At 42.8% G+C, this 18,285-nt stretch overlaps 1 protein-coding gene across 1 annotated transcript in view; it reads left to right on the top strand.

Annotated features, from left to right (window-relative positions):
* Colq (collagen like tail subunit of asymmetric acetylcholinesterase) overlaps nt 1–18,285 on the top strand; it is a 67,319-nt gene that overhangs the window by 28,233 nt on the left and 20,801 nt on the right. The window contains exons 3-11 of the mRNA XM_090321846.1: nt 1,113–1,214; nt 3,849–3,893; nt 4,230–4,256; nt 5,793–5,864; nt 8,417–8,479; nt 9,123–9,149; nt 10,425–10,469; nt 11,242–11,277; nt 17,097–17,177. Of these exons, the coding sequence (XP_090177972.1) occupies nt 1,113–1,214; nt 3,849–3,893; nt 4,230–4,256; nt 5,793–5,864; nt 8,417–8,479; nt 9,123–9,149; nt 10,425–10,469; nt 11,242–11,277; nt 17,097–17,177 (498 nt within the window). The remainder of the gene's footprint in view (nt 1–1,112; nt 1,215–3,848; nt 3,894–4,229; nt 4,257–5,792; nt 5,865–8,416; nt 8,480–9,122; nt 9,150–10,424; nt 10,470–11,241; nt 11,278–17,096; nt 17,178–18,285) is intronic.

Genomic DNA, 18,285 nt, shown 5'->3' with positions numbered 1-18,285 from the left:
AAGGGCCCCATGTTTTTGAAATGCTGAGGAGAATTGATGACTTTCTGAGTTCCCATCAGCTGCTCAGATATGGAATCCTTCTTTCTTTTTTCTTCTCCCCAAGTATTTATAAATTCCCTAGGGCGGAGGGGAAGTCAGAGATCAGGGAATGAGAGGTAAAAATGGAGACTCAGGGATAGAAATGGAGAAGGGAACATAAAAAGATGTTAGTAACAGGTGCCAAAATAGTTAGCTAGAGGCATTCCTTTTATGTCCTATAAGTATAGTATGGTAACTATAGTCCATAAAAGTTAGGATACACTGGAAGTGGCTCAAAGTAGTAGAGCACTAGCCTTGAGCTGAAGAGCTCAGGGACAGTGCCCAGGCCTAGACCAAAAAAAAAATTAGGATACATTTCAGAATTACTAGAAATAAGAGCCCAAAGGTTGCCAGCATGTAGAACTGATAAATATTTGAGAGACAGAAGTTCTAATCATCCTCATCTGACCACTGCACATTAAAAGCTCCTATAAGCCAAGCATCAGTGGCTCATGCCTGTAATTCTAACTACTCAGGAGGCTGAGGATCTAAGGAGTGAGGTTCAAAGCCAGCCTGGGCAGTTAAGTCTATGAGACTCTTATGTCCAACAAATTACTAATAAAACAAAAACAAAGCAAACAAACAAGCAAAAAGAAAACAGAAGAATCTGTGGCTCAAATGTTAAGAGTACTAGCCTTGAGCAAAAGGAGCTTATGGACAGTACCAGTTTCCTGATTTCAAGTCCTAGAACCAGCACACACACACACACACACACACACACACACACACACACACACACACACACAAAAACTTGTATCATTATCATACTGTACCCCGTAAATATGTACAAGTATTACATGTCCAAGTAAAATAAAGGAACTTCCCCTTCATAGCCCACATGTTAAGTAGACTATGAGATATAAAAGAGTCCTCTGTAGCCACATTCAAGTGTGAAAGGAAATACTTTGGGAAGGGAGGAAAGGAGCAGGGTTCCGGACCTGGAGGACCATAGGCCAGAGTATTTTAGAGATTTGGGACTCTCAGATCTTTCTGGAAACTCTTAGATCTATAACCCATGTTGCTTTGCACTGAAGCTTCTCTCCCCAGACATGGAGAATCTCCTTCTGGAACTTGAGACCACGCCATCCCCATGCATACAAGGCTCACACGGCTCTCCTGGGCCACCTGGCCCCCAGGTGGGTGTGCTTTGAAGGATCTGTGATTGCTGTATTCTGTTCAGGCCAAGGAAGCTCACTGAGCAGAGTCTCTGGGCCTCTATCGCTCTTAGTGTGGTATACAGCTAATTTCCTTCTCTAGTTTACTTGTGGATAGAGCACAGGTTCTCCTCTGGGTGAATTCTGGCCTCCCAGCTATGACAATCCAGAGTTGTCTCTACCATATTGGATGTGGAGATGGGACCCAAAGGAGATGACAGTAGCTATCATTCTAATTATTCTAATTATCAAACACTTGATGACAGTGTACCTAATATAACCATCAACCCCATCTGTGAACCAGAGATGCCTGCGGTGAGTGCAGAAAAGTAGAAGTAAGAGCAACTAGCCATCTTGAGCTTCTCTGGGCCTTAACATTGTTCTGTGGCAGATCTGGCTCTCTCCACCAAAGGCAAAGAGAAGAGCAAGGAGCAGGTAAACTACAAGAGGAATCAAGAGTCTTCATCTCAGATACCCAGCTGTCTGGCTTGCCTCAGAAAGAAACTCCATTGAGCTGGGGCTCTGGATCCTCCACAGGGAGGCTAAAGTGGACACAAGGAGCAGGCAGCTCCCCAAGTGCCTTCTCCAACCAAGGGGCATAGAAGTGAACTTCCTATCACTGCATGACTATGACAAGGCCCCAAGGAGGGGATTCTGAACTGTGTTCTCCCACCAGCTCACATTGCCTCCATTGGCCACTCAACTCAGCCATAGTGACGGTCCCTAGGTCTTTACACACTTAAGCTTAGTGTAACCTTAGGATCTATGTACTTGTGGCTTCTGTTCCAAGTCCTGTCTGAAAAAATTCTTCCCTCATATTTTTTTTTAAATCATGACTATTCATTTCAGTGACTCAGAACTCAGTTTTGTTTTTTTTTGGTGGGTCATGGTACTTGAACTCTGGGCCTAGGTGCTGTCCCTGAGCTCTTAAGCTCAAGGCTACCGCCCTACCCCGTGAGCCACAGCATCACTTCCAGTTTTCTGGTGGTTATTTGGAGATAAGAGTCTCATGGACTTTATGACCAGGCTGGCTTTGTACCACAATCCTCAGATCTCAGCCTCCTGAGGAGCTAGGATTGCAGGCATAAGTCACCCTGCCCAGCCTTCAAAACTCAGTTTTTAAGCTATCTTCTTTGAAATGCCTTTCTTAATCAGTCTTCCTCTCCCACAGTTCCCTTCATTCTCATATAATAACCTCCTTTCATTTTCTCATCTGGTTATTGTTTCCTGATTTTTTCCCCTTTGTTCTTGACTTTTTGGGTCTCCAAGCCCTATGACAAACTATAACCCAAGAATCAAATCCATCCACAGCCTCTTTTTTTTTTACTGCAGTTTTATGGACTATAGATGTTTATGGGTGACTAGGGTAGAGTCGAGTAGTTCTCACAGAGACTAGATGTGGCCCTTAAAGTCTAAGATATATCTGGCTATGACAGTGCACACGTGTAATCCCATCACTTAAGGGGTAGAGGCAGGAGGCCCAGGAGCTCAAAACATGACTACATAGCGAGACTGTTTCAGAGCAACAAAAGCCTAAGTTATTTTACTCTCTGGCCTTGACTAGGACAGGTTTTTTGATCTCTGGTTTATGGGAAAAGGGACACTGTCCTGTCTGTCCTGCTCAAAACCAAGGAATGGATTATAGTGTATTTTCCATAAACATTTCTTGAATGCAATAACTAGAACAGGATTTTGAACCCTGAGTTGACCAGAGGCTGCCACAAAGGGCCAAGGAAGTCTGCAGAAAGGCAAGAGGAAAATAATTTGCAGTAAGTTTCTATTGACCCTCTTTTCAGCAGTCTACTGTAGTGAGTCTTATATCACAGGAGACTCCACAGAACTTTGAGAAGAAGGAATTTGCTGCTCACCTCAGAATAGCAGCTGTCCCCTGGAGATGGCCCAGTGGATGAGCGCTTGCCTGAGCATCTCAGACAAACAAAAGCTCCACCAGTTATCCCATCATATTTGTACATTTCTAACCCAGTTGAGTCACATGGAAGCTGAGCTGCCCAGGTGTGGGGTCCATGTCGCCGTCTTGGTTCTCTTAGAACAGTAGGAATAAACCTGCAGCATTGATGTTATATGAGGGCTCATTAGAAATGTAGAACCTCAACCCTCTCCCACCCCATACAATCAGAACCTTCATTTAAACATTGAACAAGGCATGTTCTCACCTCCCTGTGGAGCAAATGAATTCTCTGCACATTATAGCTGAAGGAGGTATAGGAGGAAGAGGAAAAAGAAGAAGAGGAAGAGGAAGAGGAGGAGGAGGAGGAAGAGGAGGAGGAGGAAAAGGATGAAGAGGAGGAGGAGGAGGAGTATTCTGGAGGTTGAGTGCAGTCAAAAGGCTCCATGGAGAAAGCCAAAGTCGAGGAAGGGGATGTTTAAGCCTGGAAGCCATGGTGCCACTGGAAATACAGTGCCAAGGAAACCAAGGAGGATGAGGAACAGAGAAGACAGGATGGAGGTGACAGGCTCCTGTTGGGGTTTTTTGAAGCCCTGTATCCACTCAGAAAACAAGACTATTCTGTAAGGGCCCAATATCCCAGTGCCTCCTTGCTCTCTCCCTCCCTCCCTATCTTATTATATTCTTCATTTCCTATCTTGACTGTGTAGGGTCCACCGGGGCTTCCTGGCAAGACAGGACCAAAGGGAGAAAAGGTATGAATCACGCCTTTCTTTAACCCACATCTCTTTGGTCATCCCAGCTTGGTTTGTGGTAGGGTGCCACTGGGAACCTTTTGCTGTCGTGCATGAGAATGAGTCAGTCCCCTAATGATTGGCTGCTGCTGCTGCTGCTGCTGCTGCTGCAGTGTGGGATGTTACTGGCCGATTCTGACTTGGTCTACTGGCACAGCATGGGTGCTGGGATCAGCTAAGTAGACTGGCCAACTGCCTGAGCTATAACTATGCCTAGTTACCAGCTCTACAAAGTCTTCTGCTTCCAGGACTTCTCTCCCAAAGCAACCTCAGCTCACCTGTTTTCTCCATCTACAGGGAGAGCTTGGCCGGCCAGGAAGGAAGGTATGGTTCATGTTGTTCTGTCATCCACTCATGGGAAGCAACTGTGCCTCGTGTGTATACGAGTGTGTGTGCATTCCCACTAGGGACCAGCAAAGATCTTCTATGATCACCAGTAACCAAGTTGACAATAATGGGACTTATCTTTTGATCAGGAGATAGGCTCTGCATTCAGACTTCCACCAGTCTCAGACCCACCAGACAAACCCTCCAAGACCCCAATGACTGACATAAATGACTCCCACTGTCATTGACTAAACTCAAAGTGCCAGGTGACTTTTGTATTTTAGCCCAAGTGAATAAATGAGAGTTATTAAAGGTCATAGTGTTCTAGAAGAACCCAGTGTGTTATCAAGACTCTTATTAGTGTCAAGAGGGAGTAAAGTAGAAGTCTGTTTGACTTGCTGTGGTAAGTGGGTACTGAAATTCTAGATCTTGTAATGGAGGGAAATGCAAAATGTTGGCTGAGAAAGATAACTGAAAATACAAATTACTGTATTCCTAGTTATATATTTTATTCAAATTGTTTCATTTTAAACCAAAGCCTTAAACAAATCACTGACATCTCCAGCACATCCACAGCACAGGGGCTGTCTGAAGTGCTAGATTGGAAAGGATTCTTGGGTGATCCCCAGGCACGAAGCAAGGGCCATATTGATTAGTGATGTCTACCATGGATGCAGCCAAAGTAGAAACTAATATACTTGCCAGCATTTGGCATCTTTCATCCCTTTGCTAAGCCCTTTAGATCTCTAGATAACATAAAATTAGCTAATGGATTCAGAGGACCTCCTTCTTCCAGGCTTCCCATTCTATGTGGCAAGCCTTGCTCATCCATAATCCCCTTGGCTCATATTCAGTTCCCTAGAAGTAAAGACATGCACAAGTGAATAAATTATGAAGGAGGCCTGCAGAGAAGAGGAGGAGCCAAGTAAGGATATGATGTAAAGGAAAAATCCAGCCCTGCAGGAGTATACATTGCCTGACAGTTATCTGTATTGAGGTGAGGGGTCTATACCATTTGGTCATAGGAAGTGGTGGTGCACAAATTACTGGACAGCTCCAGTGCCCAATACTCAGCAGGCAGCTGAGTGAGTTGTGAGTCGCTAGGAAAGTAGCCACTGGAGATGCAAACAGATCTCAGGAGACTACAACCACATCTGCTACTGCTCCCTTCCCATAATCCTCTCGTTCAACAGTGCATCCTTGTGGAGAATGCACTGGAATACAGGGGACATTCAGGTTAGTGAGTGGAAGTAATGAAGACTGAAAAAACACAGGATAGAATGCTTTCCCCACTATACTCCATACTCTACCTCTTGATTAGAATCGGACCTTGTTTGATGATAGGAGGTGACACTAGGGATTTAACTTGTATGTAAATGTTTCAAGCTTTTAAGTCCCCAGTCTTTGGAGTGTGGGGACACTGCATCTGGGAAACATGCTTAAAAGCTCCCATACTGATACCTGAACCCTAGATATTCTTGGAAGGAAGATAGAATATCCAGTTGTTCTGACTTTTGTTCTTGATATTTGAAGGGTAGACCTGGTCCCCCAGGTGTTCCTGGCATGCGTGGGCCCGCTGGCTGGCCAGGCCCCGAAGGACCCAGGGTAAGTGTGATATGTATTTGGAGTTCATGTGATAGATATCTGAGCAAGAAGGGTGACTCCCTTAGATTGTAGTACACAGATAGAACTGTCCACAGTTCCCAGAACACCTCCTTCCTCCTTCACTTGGTCAGTACCATGATTCTCCTGTAGAAGAAATGAGGGCTGTCCCCTCCTTTTCCAGGAACTCTGCTTCTCTGTTGTTTACATGGAGTGTTAATATGCTCCTCTTGGGGTTTCCAGGGATAGCCCAAAGGGAGTGCGTCTAGATAGCTCTTGCCAGCCATGCTTACTTGACAGGAGGTGGAGGATGGCTGGCTGGAAATCTTATGATGAGAAAGTGGAATCATCAGAGCAAACATGTCTATATGCCTGCCTCTGTTTCCATTCTTCTCATTGTTGTTCATAGTCTACAGGAAAGAGGTAATGACTCAGAAATTTTACCTGGGAAAGTCAGAGAAAGGCAAGTGAATGTCACTAACTGATCTGATTTGCTTTTTGGATGAATTAAAGAAGTAGAAAATTGTTTTTATTTCCCCTGATTTTTCTTAGAAAAAGTTCTAAGAGTATTTCTTCCAAGAATCTACTATAAAACATTGAGCTGTCTAATTTATGATCATATGTGGCTATTGAACCCTGGAAATATTACTAATGTAACTAAGGACAATTTTTTTTGCCAGTCCTGGGGCTTGAACTCAGGACTTGAGCACTGTCCTTGGGCTTCCTCAAGGGTACCACATGAGCCACAGCACCACTTCCAGCTTTTTCTATGTTTGTGATATTGAGGAATTGAACCCGGGTTTGTGCATGCTAGGCAAGCACTCTACCACTAGGCCAAACTCCTGGCCAAAGTGTTTAATTTTAGTTCATCCAAGTTGAATTTAAAATTCTTTACTGAATTCAGTTATGTTTGGAACAATTTGAGTGTATTACTCCACTTTTTCAGCTATCAATTTTATGAAATTTTAATACAGAGCAAGTATTTTGAATGGAGCCTGGTGTCAGTGGCTATGCCTGTAATCCTAGCTGTTCAGAAGGCTAAGATCGGGAGGATTATGGGGGTTTGTATGTTGTTGATTTTTGTTAGTTGTGGGGTTTGAACTCAGGGCTTGGGCTCTGTCCCTGAGCTTTTTTTTTTTTTTTCCAGTCCTGGGCTTGAGCTCAGGGGCTGAGCACTGTCCTTGGACTTTCTCAAGGCTAGAGCTCTACCACTTGAGCCTCAGCACCACTTCCAGCTTTTTTCTATGTATGTGGTACCGAAGAATAGAACCCAAGTCTTCGTGCATGCTAGGCAAGCATTCTACCACTAGGCCAAACTCGCAGCCCTGTCCCTGAGCTCTTTTGCTCAAGGCTAATGCTCTACCACCTTGAGCTATAGCTCCACTCCCAATTTTCTGGTGGTTACTTGGAAATGACAGTTTCACAGACTTTTTTGCCCAGGCTGACTTTGAACCACAATCCTCAAATATCAACCTTCTGAATAGCTAGGGTTACAGGCGTGAGTCACCAGTGCCCAGCTGGAAGATTATGTTTTGAGTCCAGCCCAGGCCGAAAAGTACACTAGAATGCATCTCCTGAATAACTAACATGTGCAAGGCCTTGAATTCAAACCCCATTCTGAAAATAAAGTATTTTGAATTAAAATTTAACTCCTGAATTGAGATGTTCCTTAAATGTAAAGGGTACAAATTATAAATATTTACTATGAAAAATTAAGTGTACACTATTTCACTAGTAAGTTTTATATTCATAGCTAGGTTAGATTAAATAAAATATATTGCTAAAATTCCATTTGCTTAGTTTTATAGTGATCTTGAAAATTGCTTTAAATTCTGTAGGTAGGTCACATTATATTTCTACTTGTTAGCCCCAGTATAAAGTTTTTTTAGTAGAGGTGATGATAGAAGTTCCAAGTGTAAACAATTCCAAGGGGCAACAGAGTTTTAGTCAAAGAGCTCCACATTCGCCCTCCTTGACTGTAAATCTAGAATGTTGGTTTGTTGAAATATCTTAAAAGCTGCCCCTATGCAAAGAATAGATCAGTTAAAGAGTTTCGTGTGTCTCAGCACCCCATGCTTCTCCCCTTCCCTCTTTATCCTTTTCTAGAAAAAGATCAAGTATCACCATTTACAACATCTTAGTGAGTATCTAGTTTGGAGATCTGCTGCACTTTGGCCACTTTCATTTTATATTTATTCTTACATATCAGTATGGGGCTCCTGGGATGGGGCAGGGGACATTTGAGGATATCAGATTCACAATACTGCCCCAATATTTCTGGTTCCATCTCAGTCTTACTCTTTTGACTATGCATCTTCCTTTTTCTTTTGCCAGTCCTGGGGCTCGAACTCAGGACCTTGACACTGCCCTTGGACACTTTTTGCTCAAGGCTAGTACTCTGCTGCTTGAGCCACAGTGCCACTTCTGGCTTTTTCTCTATGTGTGGTACCGAAGAATCAAACCCAGGGATTCGTGCATGCTACACAAGCACTCTACCACTAGGCTATGCTCCTGGCCACTATGCATCTTTTGTTTCCTTCTTTTAATTCTCACAGGGTGAAAAAGGTGATCTGGGTGTGATGGGCTTGCCAGGGTCAAGAGGACCAATGGGCTCAAAGGTCAGTGTGGGGTCCCGGGGCATTCCTAGGTCCTCTCACTAAGGCTGTGGAGCGATGTCTACAAAGATGAGGAGGGCTGAGCTGTGAAGAATGTCACAAGCTGGGCACTGGTAGCTCATGCCTATAATCCTAGCTATTCAAGAGGCTGAGATCTAAGGATTGCGGTTCAAAGCCAGCCTGGGGTGAAAATAACTACCAGAAAACCAGAAGTGGCACTGTGGCTCAAGTGGCAGCATGATAGATAGCTTTGAACTGAAGAGCTCAGGGACAGTGGCCAGGCCCAGAATTCAAGCTCCACAACAACAACAATAGCAAAGAATGTCACAGATACTGGAAAGCCCATTGCCAAGATGTTTATCTTTACTATGTCCTGAGATATGGGGAATAGATACCCCTACTCCTCTCTCCTGCTCTGAAATGGTCAAGCCCTACAGAGCAGCTAGGAACATTTATTCAGGTCTTTATGGGAACCTATAAAAACAAAATCTTTTGGGACATCTTTGTGTTTACTACTGCAACCCCACTAAAACTCACAGTACATGTGGAGAAATCTCAGCACCACTGTCAGACTTCCCTTCCATTTTTGCAACATACCTTAAGGTAGTACAAGACTCATTTAAATGAACTTTCTGCTTTCTTTTAGGGCTACCCTGGATCCAGAGGGGAAAAGGTCAGTGTTTGTTTCTGATGATGAGCTATAGCCTACTCTGAGTTATAGCCATTCTGGTTCTTCCTATCATCTATAAATGAGTTTAAGGAGAAATAAGGGCTTCCTAAGGCATGTCAAAAAAAAATTAGGTAGGGCTGAGAGCGTGACTTAGTGGTAGAGTGACCCCCTAGCATGAATGAAGCTCTGGGTTTGATTTCTCAGCACCACATACACAGCAAAGGCCAGAAGTAGTGCTGTGGCTCAAGGGGTAGAGCGTTAACCTTGAGCAAAAGAAGCTCAGGGACGGTGCCCAGGCCTTGAGTTCCAGCCCCAAGATTGGCAAAAAATAATTACATATTATGTACTTATAAAAAGAAAAAAGACTAGAGAGAAATTTATCATGTAGGCAGAAGCCCTGAACACATTATAAATGAGCCAATGAAAGCTGGGGAGATGGAGAATGAACTCAGTCTGCATGGGATTGCTAAAGGAAAGGGGCACATGAGTGTCTTTAGACAAAGTTGTGCATATACCTTCTCATTTGTCAAAACAAAACCAATACCAACAAGAACCTGGGAGCACATTTTGAAGGGGTTAAAAGAGGATCTGGGACCAAGAATTTTCTGTGATTTGACCTTCAATGTTTGGGCTCCAAACACAAGGTAGATGCCAAAACATTCCTTTCCCAGGCAAGCCATTCAACATCTCTGAGTTTCTTGTTGTCTATAAAAGGAATGTGTTGGGGCCAGGGGTTTGGCCTAATGGTAGAGTGCTTGCCTAGCATGCACGAAGACCTGGGTTCGATTCACGAAGACCTGGGTTCGATTCCTCGGTACCACATACATAGAAAAAAGCCAGAAATGGTGCTGTGGCTCAAGTGGTAGCGATCTAGCCTTGAGAAAGTCCAAGGACAGTGCTCAAGCCCTGAGCTCAAGCCCAGGACTGCCCCCCCCCCAAAAAAAAGAAGGAATGGGGCTGGGAGTTTGGCCTAGTGGTTAAAGTGCGTGCCTAGCATGCACGAAGACCTGGGTTCAATTCCTTGGTACCACATATATAGAAAAAAGCTGGAAGTGGTGCTGAGGCTCAAGTGGTAGAGCTCTAGCCTTGAGAAAGTCCAAGGACAGTGCTCAGCCCCTGAGCTCAAGCCCAGGACTAGCAAAAAAAATAAAAAATAAAAATAAATTAAAGAAAAGAGAAGGAATGTGTTGGCCTAGGGAGCTTTAGAGTTTGAATTGTTCCAGTTCCTATTTCTTCCCATGATATTAATTCATTGACTCTCCTGTGGTTTCCCCCTAGGGATCTAGAGGTCCACCAGGTGACTTGGGTCCCAAAGGAGAAAAGGTAATGGCCAGTCCATAGAAATGACAAACTACAGTGAAAATGGTGGCCCTTGTTCACCCCATCTGTGACTAGATGGGGTGATGGGCTTCCATCTTAAAAAACAGATTATCTGGGGCCTGGAGCATAGCCTAGTGGTAGAGTGCTCACCTAGCATGCACGAAGCCCTGAGTTCAATTCCTCAGTACCACATACTCAGAAAAAGCCAGAAGTGGTGCTGTGGTTCAAGTGGAAGAACCCTAGCCTTGAGCAAAAAGTGTCCAAGGACTGGCAAAAAATAAAAGTAAAAAATAAAATAACACAGATGAGGGACTGGGAGTTTGGCCTAGTGGTAGAGTGCTTGCCTAGCATGCACAAAAACCCGGGTTCAATACCTCAGTACCACATACATAGAAAAAAGCCAAAAGTGGTGCTGAGGCTCAAGTGGTAGAGCTCTAGCCTTGAGAAAGTCCAAGGACAGTGCTCAGGCCCTGAGCTCAAGCCCAGGACTGGCAAAAAACAACAACAACAACAACAAAAAAATGCAGATGGATAGGGAATGGGGGGGGGAAACAAGATGAGGGGCGGAGGAGGGGGGATGGGAAATGGGGACCATGACATGTGAAAGGGTATCAATGTGTGGGAATTAAGGCACCATTTATCTGGCAAATATCATGTAACCCTCCTATTAATTACAATAAAAAATATATTAAAAAATGCAGATGATTTTTGTCAGCCATAGTCCTTCCAAGGGTTATTTTAGAGGTAATCACAATATTTGTTGCTCTATTTACAGGGTTTCCCAGGATTTCCTGGAATGTTGGGACAGAAAGTAAGTATGGAGTGAAAATAGGTCTCAGGGAAAAATAATCAGTTCCTTCAACAAATAGAGCCGTACCTTTTTAGTCCCTCAGGAAAAGAAAGGAAGTTTAATTGTAGAAGTTTCTGTTTTGGGATGAGGAGCAAGTTTCCTTATACACCGTGGCAATGGTACTGGGACAGACTGCGATCTCTCTCTAGTTCTGTGAAAGAAAAAGGCCTCAAATCCAGGGGGAGAGAAGCCCATCTTTGCTCTCTCCCTACCTCTTAGAGGGCTGTGGTAGTATTATAAAACAGAAAATTTTGTGACAAGGGTTAGATCTGAGTCACAGATACTTAAGGGCCCCAGAGAAAAGTCTAGGAACCTTTGCCTTAACGTCATTGCTGTCTAGACTCATTTGGTTGGTTTATTTTTGGGGGGGGGGCGTTAATTTTAAAAAGATTTTGCTAGGCAGCTGAAGTGGGGGAGCTTAAACTCATTCTGCAGCCCAGGCTGGCTTTCAACTCATGATTCTCCCTATCTCAGCCACCCAAGTGCTGGGATTACAGGTATGAACCACCACTATCTACCTACCTATCTACCTGTCCGTCTGTCCGTCCATCCGTCTGTCTGTCTGTCTGTCTTTCTGTCTATCCAACTATCTCATATGTAGTTCTGTTTGCTTATGTGAGTTTTCTTTCCCCAATACTGAGGATTAAACACAGGGCTCTGTGCATGCTATGCTAGACAAGTACTCTCTTAACAGCCTTCTTCAAAGGATATATACATACTGATGGAGTTATGCAAAATTATTTAAACTGGATAATATCCAACTTTTACAAATGGTTGTGTTGGGGCCGGGAGTTTCGCCTAGTGGTAGAGTGCTTGCATGCATGAAGGCCCGGCCGGGTTCAATTCCTCGGTACCATACACATAAAAAAAGCCAGAGGTGGTACTGAGGCTCAAGTGGTAGGGCTCAAGCCTTGAGAAAGTCCAAGGACAGTGCTTAGGCCCTGAGCTCAGGCCCAGGACTGGCAAAAAAAAAAAAAGGTTGTGCTGTATTTAAAGGATGAAATATATTCAGTGGTACTACGGATGTAGTTCAGTAGTAGAACTGCCTGGCATGTCCAAGGCCCTGGGTTCTATCCCCAACACCACAATGAATCAATCAAGAAAAAAAAGGAGTCAGTTACAGATTAAGAAGGTAAATATTCAATTAATAATAATCAAGTAAGAGGAGATGTCAGAGAATAAAGAGAGGGGGAGAGATTCATAAAAGTCTGTTTAGATTTATACAAGTGATTTAAAAAAAATATTTCACAGAAGCAAGACTAGACAAATGGGATCTACCAGTGTGTTGGGAGAGGAAGGGTCCCTATAGTATTCACGTGTTGGAGACTTGGCCTTCCATGTGCTGATATTGATAGCTGATGTCTGTAGATGCATAGATGCACTTTGATAAAAGAGGTAGGGGCCATGGGGCTTAATGAGAGGCCACTAAATCCTTGAGAATACATCTTGTGAAGATATAAAGATCCTGTGGGTCTCAAATCACATTTTGTCAGGGTTGCCATATGAGAATTGAGGGAACACTCCCGAGCCACACTGGTTTCCTGTCTTGTGATGTGTTATCTCCATCCTGTACTGGTTTGACTGGTACACTGCTACTCAAGCTACTTCTCCAGCCCCCCACAGAGGAACTGTTAAGACACCATGGTTACAAATCGAAATGAGAACAGACCAGCAAGGTCTGTATAATTATAATAATAAAAGGATATAGTCATCTAAAAAAAAAGACTGTTTAGAATAGTTCCTAAGCTCCATGACTGTGTTGTAAGGCACATTAGAAATTGTTACTTTAATCTAGGCCTCAGCCTAGCATAGTCTTATTCAAACATGCAAATGGAAGCTTTCTTACTATTCTTAACTTTTAATGTTTTGGGTTTTAAAAAAACTATTTCAAGAAGTTGTTGATGGTTTTTTGTTTGCTTCTTGGGTTTTGAGGGTTTGCTATATTTGCCTAGCTGACCTAAAACTTGATATCCTGCTACCTCAGCCTCCCAAATGCTGGGATTACAGCACTATTACACCCAGCAGTATTTTTAATTTTTTTAAGTTTTCCACAAAGGATTATTCTTCAAACCTAATTAAATAATTTTACCTGACTATAACCAGTCAGTAGAGCATGTTTAAAGATTTTCAGTCCTTATAAATCAATTTACCATGATTTATCACTACCTTAAACTGTCAGATTCTGTTCCTGCTACCTTAGAAAAGGTGTTACATTTTTAAAAATAGATTAATGTGAAACAAAAGCCATATAATGAATGATTGTTGTCCTTAATGTACTACGTTGTCTCTCATCTCCTTTGCTGTCCCTTGGTTATCTCATATTGTTACAGTATCTCACTTTGTTATCTGATATATTGAATTTATTTGTATTTGAATATTTGAAATTTAATAGGGAAGGGGGGGAAAACCAAGACGGGTGGGGGGTGTGGGGGGGGAGGGAAATGGGTACCAAGACATGTGAAAGGGTATCAATGTATGTGAATTAATGCACCTTCTATCTGGCAAATATCATGTAACCCTTTTACTAATTACAATAAAAAAAATAAATTAAAAAAAAAAGAATCCATCCATAAAAAAATAAATAAATAAAAATAGATTAATGTATAAACAAGTTAAAGGAAACATTAGATGAGGAAAATAATTTTACTTAAAAATATTTAGACTAGGGGCCAGGAGTTTGGCTTAGTGGTAGAATGCTTGCCTAGCATGCATAAAGACTCAGGTCCGATTTCTCAGTACCACATGCATAGAAAAGGCCAGAGGTGTCGCTATGGCTCAAGTTGGCAGAGCCAACTTGAGGAGAAAGCCCATGGACACTGCTCAAGCCCTGGGGGGGGGGGGGGGGGAATTAGGCTGGGCTTTCATTGAACACCACAGAGAACATCAAAGAATCATAAATTACTATAAAATTAAACATGACAGTGTCTCTGGCCTCTGCACCATTTACTAGACTTGGCATTGAAAGAGTTGTCTTCCCCCTTTATGAAAGGCTGTTTTAAGACAGAGCTGATATGATAACCATAATTAGGTCTTAGGAGAGAAATTAGATCAAGAAATTACTGGCTGCTTGTAGCTGATAGAGAAGGACCACACTTCCTTCTCACAATCTCTTAACATTTTTATATTGTTTATGCTGCTGTTTTCTCCTAGCCAAACAAGATGTTCTGTGGTCCTTTCTAAAACTGTGCAAAGCTCTTCACTACCAGAATCCATCTTCTCAGCCTTTAGAGCTGAGAATGTTGAAGGACATTACTTGTTAAAAAAAAAAAAATATGAACTTGGGCCAGGAGTTTGGTTAAAGTGCTTGCCTTGCATGCACGAAGACCCGGGGTTCAATTCCTCGGTACCACATACATAGAAAAAAGCCGGAAGTGGTGCTGAGGCTCAAGTGGTAGAACTCTAGCCTTGAGAAAGTCCAAGGACAGTGCTCAGGCCCTGAGCTCAAGCCCAGGACTGGCAAAAAAAAAAAAAAAAAGACTGAAAAAAAATAAAGAACTTCAGGACAATTCATGATGCTACGTTAATGACTTGGGCAGGGACAAATTCATTATGTTGGCTGAGATGGCAGGCCATTCAGAGCTTTGTACTTGATTATTAAAATTAGTATCCATTAGTTATATGGGGAGGGACTTCATTGAGGCATCTCTATGCACGTTTACACAGTATTCCAATCAATCACCCTTCCCATTCCTACCTCAAGTTCCCCAAAGCAATTTCAACAGTCTTCATTGTTGTATTTTCATAGTTGGAAGTAATTCATTTCAATAACATTCAACCTTCTTCATCTTCCTTATTTTATTCTTGACTTTTATTATATGTTGGCACTCTCTGGAATGTTCTGGTGCGTTAAATTTCTGACTGCCACATGAAAAAGAGCTTGGATGTATGTTCTTCATGATGGTTGATGACTGTTCATGGGTGCTGCCAGCTGTGATTAAGAGCATTCTCATGGCAGTTATCAGTATGCTTACCTTGGTGGCATAGTTAGGGCTGCATGAGAATTATTGGAGGTAGTAATAATGCATCCTTTATGTTCATGATCCCCAAAACAGTTAAGTGGGGGCTGAAATTCCAGAAGAATGTGGGGAAGGAGAGAAACTGGTGTGATAGTTTTGGATTGTCAACTTGGTTAGAGAAGCACTTAGGGGATTAATGAAACATACTTCTAGGAGTGTCTCCATAGACGGCTAGATCATGAGCAGTTTGACCTAATGAATGAATGAATTCCTTGATGGATTTGTAATATGATAGAACTATTGGGCGGTGATGAAAGTAGGAAGTGAATCTGATTGGAGGAAGTAGGTCAGTGAGAGTACGTCCTTGAAGGATGTGTCTTGCACTGACTCCTTCCTCTATTGCCTCTGTTTGTTTCCTGTCTGGTATGAGATGAGCAGTCTCTACCACATGTTCCTGCCACTATAATGCTCTACCCTACCATGGGTGCAGAAACAATGGAGCTGGCCATGATAACTGAACCATAAGCCAAAATAAATGTTTCCACTCCTATTTGGTTAAAATGAGACAAAAAACTAATACAGGTGGAAAAATGATTTAGGGAAAGGTTGGCCTTTAGCTATGAAATTCTTGCAGTGGTATAACTGTTCTCATTGTCCAACACAGAGTTATATTTAATGGAGAACATTATTTACATTGTTTTCCAGGAGCATTTTCAGTAATCACATACACACACACAGACACACACACACACACACACACACACACACACACACGAAATGTTCTGTGAAACTTGAACATATATTTGAGATACTTTTCTACAAAATTTGTTTTCTTCTAAATCAAATGAAAGAGAGCTGGAACTCAAAGAAATGTTTTCAGCATATATAATCCTAAGCAAAAGTCGTGAAATAACCAGAAACTTCTAGTATGACAGTGGTAAAAACTGTGTCCTATCTATTATGACAACAATCCCACCAGTTGGGCCAGGAGTTTGACCTAGTGGTAGAGTACTTGCCTAGCATACACGAAGACCTGGGTTTGATTCCTTAGTACTACATACATAGAAAGCCAGAAGTGCTGCTCTGTTGCTCAAGTGGTAGAGCTCTAGCCTTGAAAAAGCCCAAGGACGTTGCTCTGGCTCTGAGCTCAAACCCCAGGACTGGGGGGGGGTGGGGAAACCACCAATTGGATGTGATACTAAAAAACAAAACAAAACACTGTGTAATGTTTAAAATAAAATAAAATTGCCCTTTAAAACAAATATAATAGGGGCCTGGAGTTTGGCCTAGTGGTAGAGTGCTTGCCTAGCATGCACGAAGACCCAGGTTCGATTCCTTGGTACCACATACATAGCAAAAAGCTGGAAGTGGTGCTGAGGCTCAAGTGGTAGAGTGCTAGCCTTGAGAAAGTCCAAGTACAGTGCTCAAGCCCTGAGCCCAAGCCCAGGACTGGCAAAATATATATATATATATATAATAAAGTAACCCTTTTCCCAGTCTGTAGTATCACAGATGCACATGTGGCCATAAGTCAGAAGCTTCCCACTTTTTCCAGATAGTGATTTGTCTCTCTTTTGGTCACAAGAATGTCTGCTACCCACAGCACTAAGTATCTACTCCAGGTTACCATCTTTCATTTCTTTCCCTTGAAAGATGAGCCTGCCTTTCACGTGATCATGTTCTGCAAGCTCCCAGGGTGGCTAGACAAGACTCCCACCTAGACAAGACTTGGAATGATCAAAAGGATAGTCCTAATGCTAAAGATTGGATAGGCCTATGTAAATATGTACCTTCACATACTCCAATTTTTCTTTCTCTTTCCAGGGTGAAATGGGCCCAAAGGGTGAACCTGGTATAGCAGGACACCGAGGACCCACAGGAAGACCAGGAAAACGAGGCAAGCAGGTAGGGATCCCAGGGTTTACCACACCCTCAGATGGAACTTTCTGACTTGGTGGATGTGGAGAGATAGCAGAATGAGTTAGTCAGAAGTGTACCACAGCCCCAAATTCCAGCATCCGAAGACTACCATTTCCAGTAGCCCAGGCTTCCCAGGCTTAGATAGAGTTGAGGATGGAAGGGATAGGATGCTCCTCAAGCCAGAAACAAGAGTGAGTCTTCAGTTAATAGGAGCAAGTCCATCTTAACCAAGCAATAAGGACTGGGAGGAGGAAGTTGGGGCCATTTACTCAACTTTTCTCGCCAGTGTTCCAAACACAAAAGTGCTCTTAGAGGACAGTCCAGGCATTTCCCAGCCATTGAAACATCTTCTGGGTCTTATGGCAGGATGGAATTTCCCCACACAGGTTCCCAGTTTGTAAGCCATCTTTTTTAAAAAATTAGGTTTGTTAAGTTTTCAGGAAAATTGTTTTGTCAGCAGGTTCCTATATTAAGCTAGGCAATAAGTTAGGGAAAGGAAAGAAGACTATTTTCCAGTGCGTATGTAAAGAACTACCTTGAATACCTCAGAAAAACTTCTGGAATTTTCTCTAGTGAGCAAGCACTCCTGAAAGATGTTGGTTTTTGTTTGCTTGCCTTTTTTCCTTTTCCCTCCCTCCCTCCCTTCCCTCCTCATTCCCTCCTGGTCGCCTTCCTTCCTTTTTTTTTCTTTGTGTAGATAGGATGTTACTATGTAGATCAGGATGGTCTGGAACTCACTATGTACCCTAGACTGGACTCAAACTCACAATCCTCCTGCCTCAGGCTCCTGAGTGCTGAAATTACAAGCATATTATCACTACACCTGACCAAATTACTTTATTACTTTGTGTGTGAGTGTGTGTGTGTGTGTGTGTGTGTGTGTGTGTGTGTGTGTGTGTGTGTGTGTGTTCCAGTCCTGGGGCTTGAACTCAGGACCTGGAGGCTATTTCTGAGGTTTTTTTACTCAAGGCTAGTCCTCTATCATTGAGCCACAGCTCTACTCCTGGCTTTTTTTGGTAGTTAACTGGAGATAGGAGTTTTACTGACTTTCCTGTTCAGGCTGGCCTTGAACTGAGATCCTCACATCTCAGCT

This window comes from Megascapheus bottae, chromosome 2 (genome assembly GCF_031878675.1).
Source record: "Megascapheus bottae isolate mThoBot1 chromosome 2, mThoBot2.hap1, whole genome shotgun sequence".
NCBI lineage: Eukaryota > Metazoa > Chordata > Mammalia > Rodentia > Geomyidae > Megascapheus > Megascapheus bottae.
The sequence above is the reverse complement of the archived record's forward strand: the minus strand, read 5'-3'. Positions and strand labels throughout refer to the sequence as shown.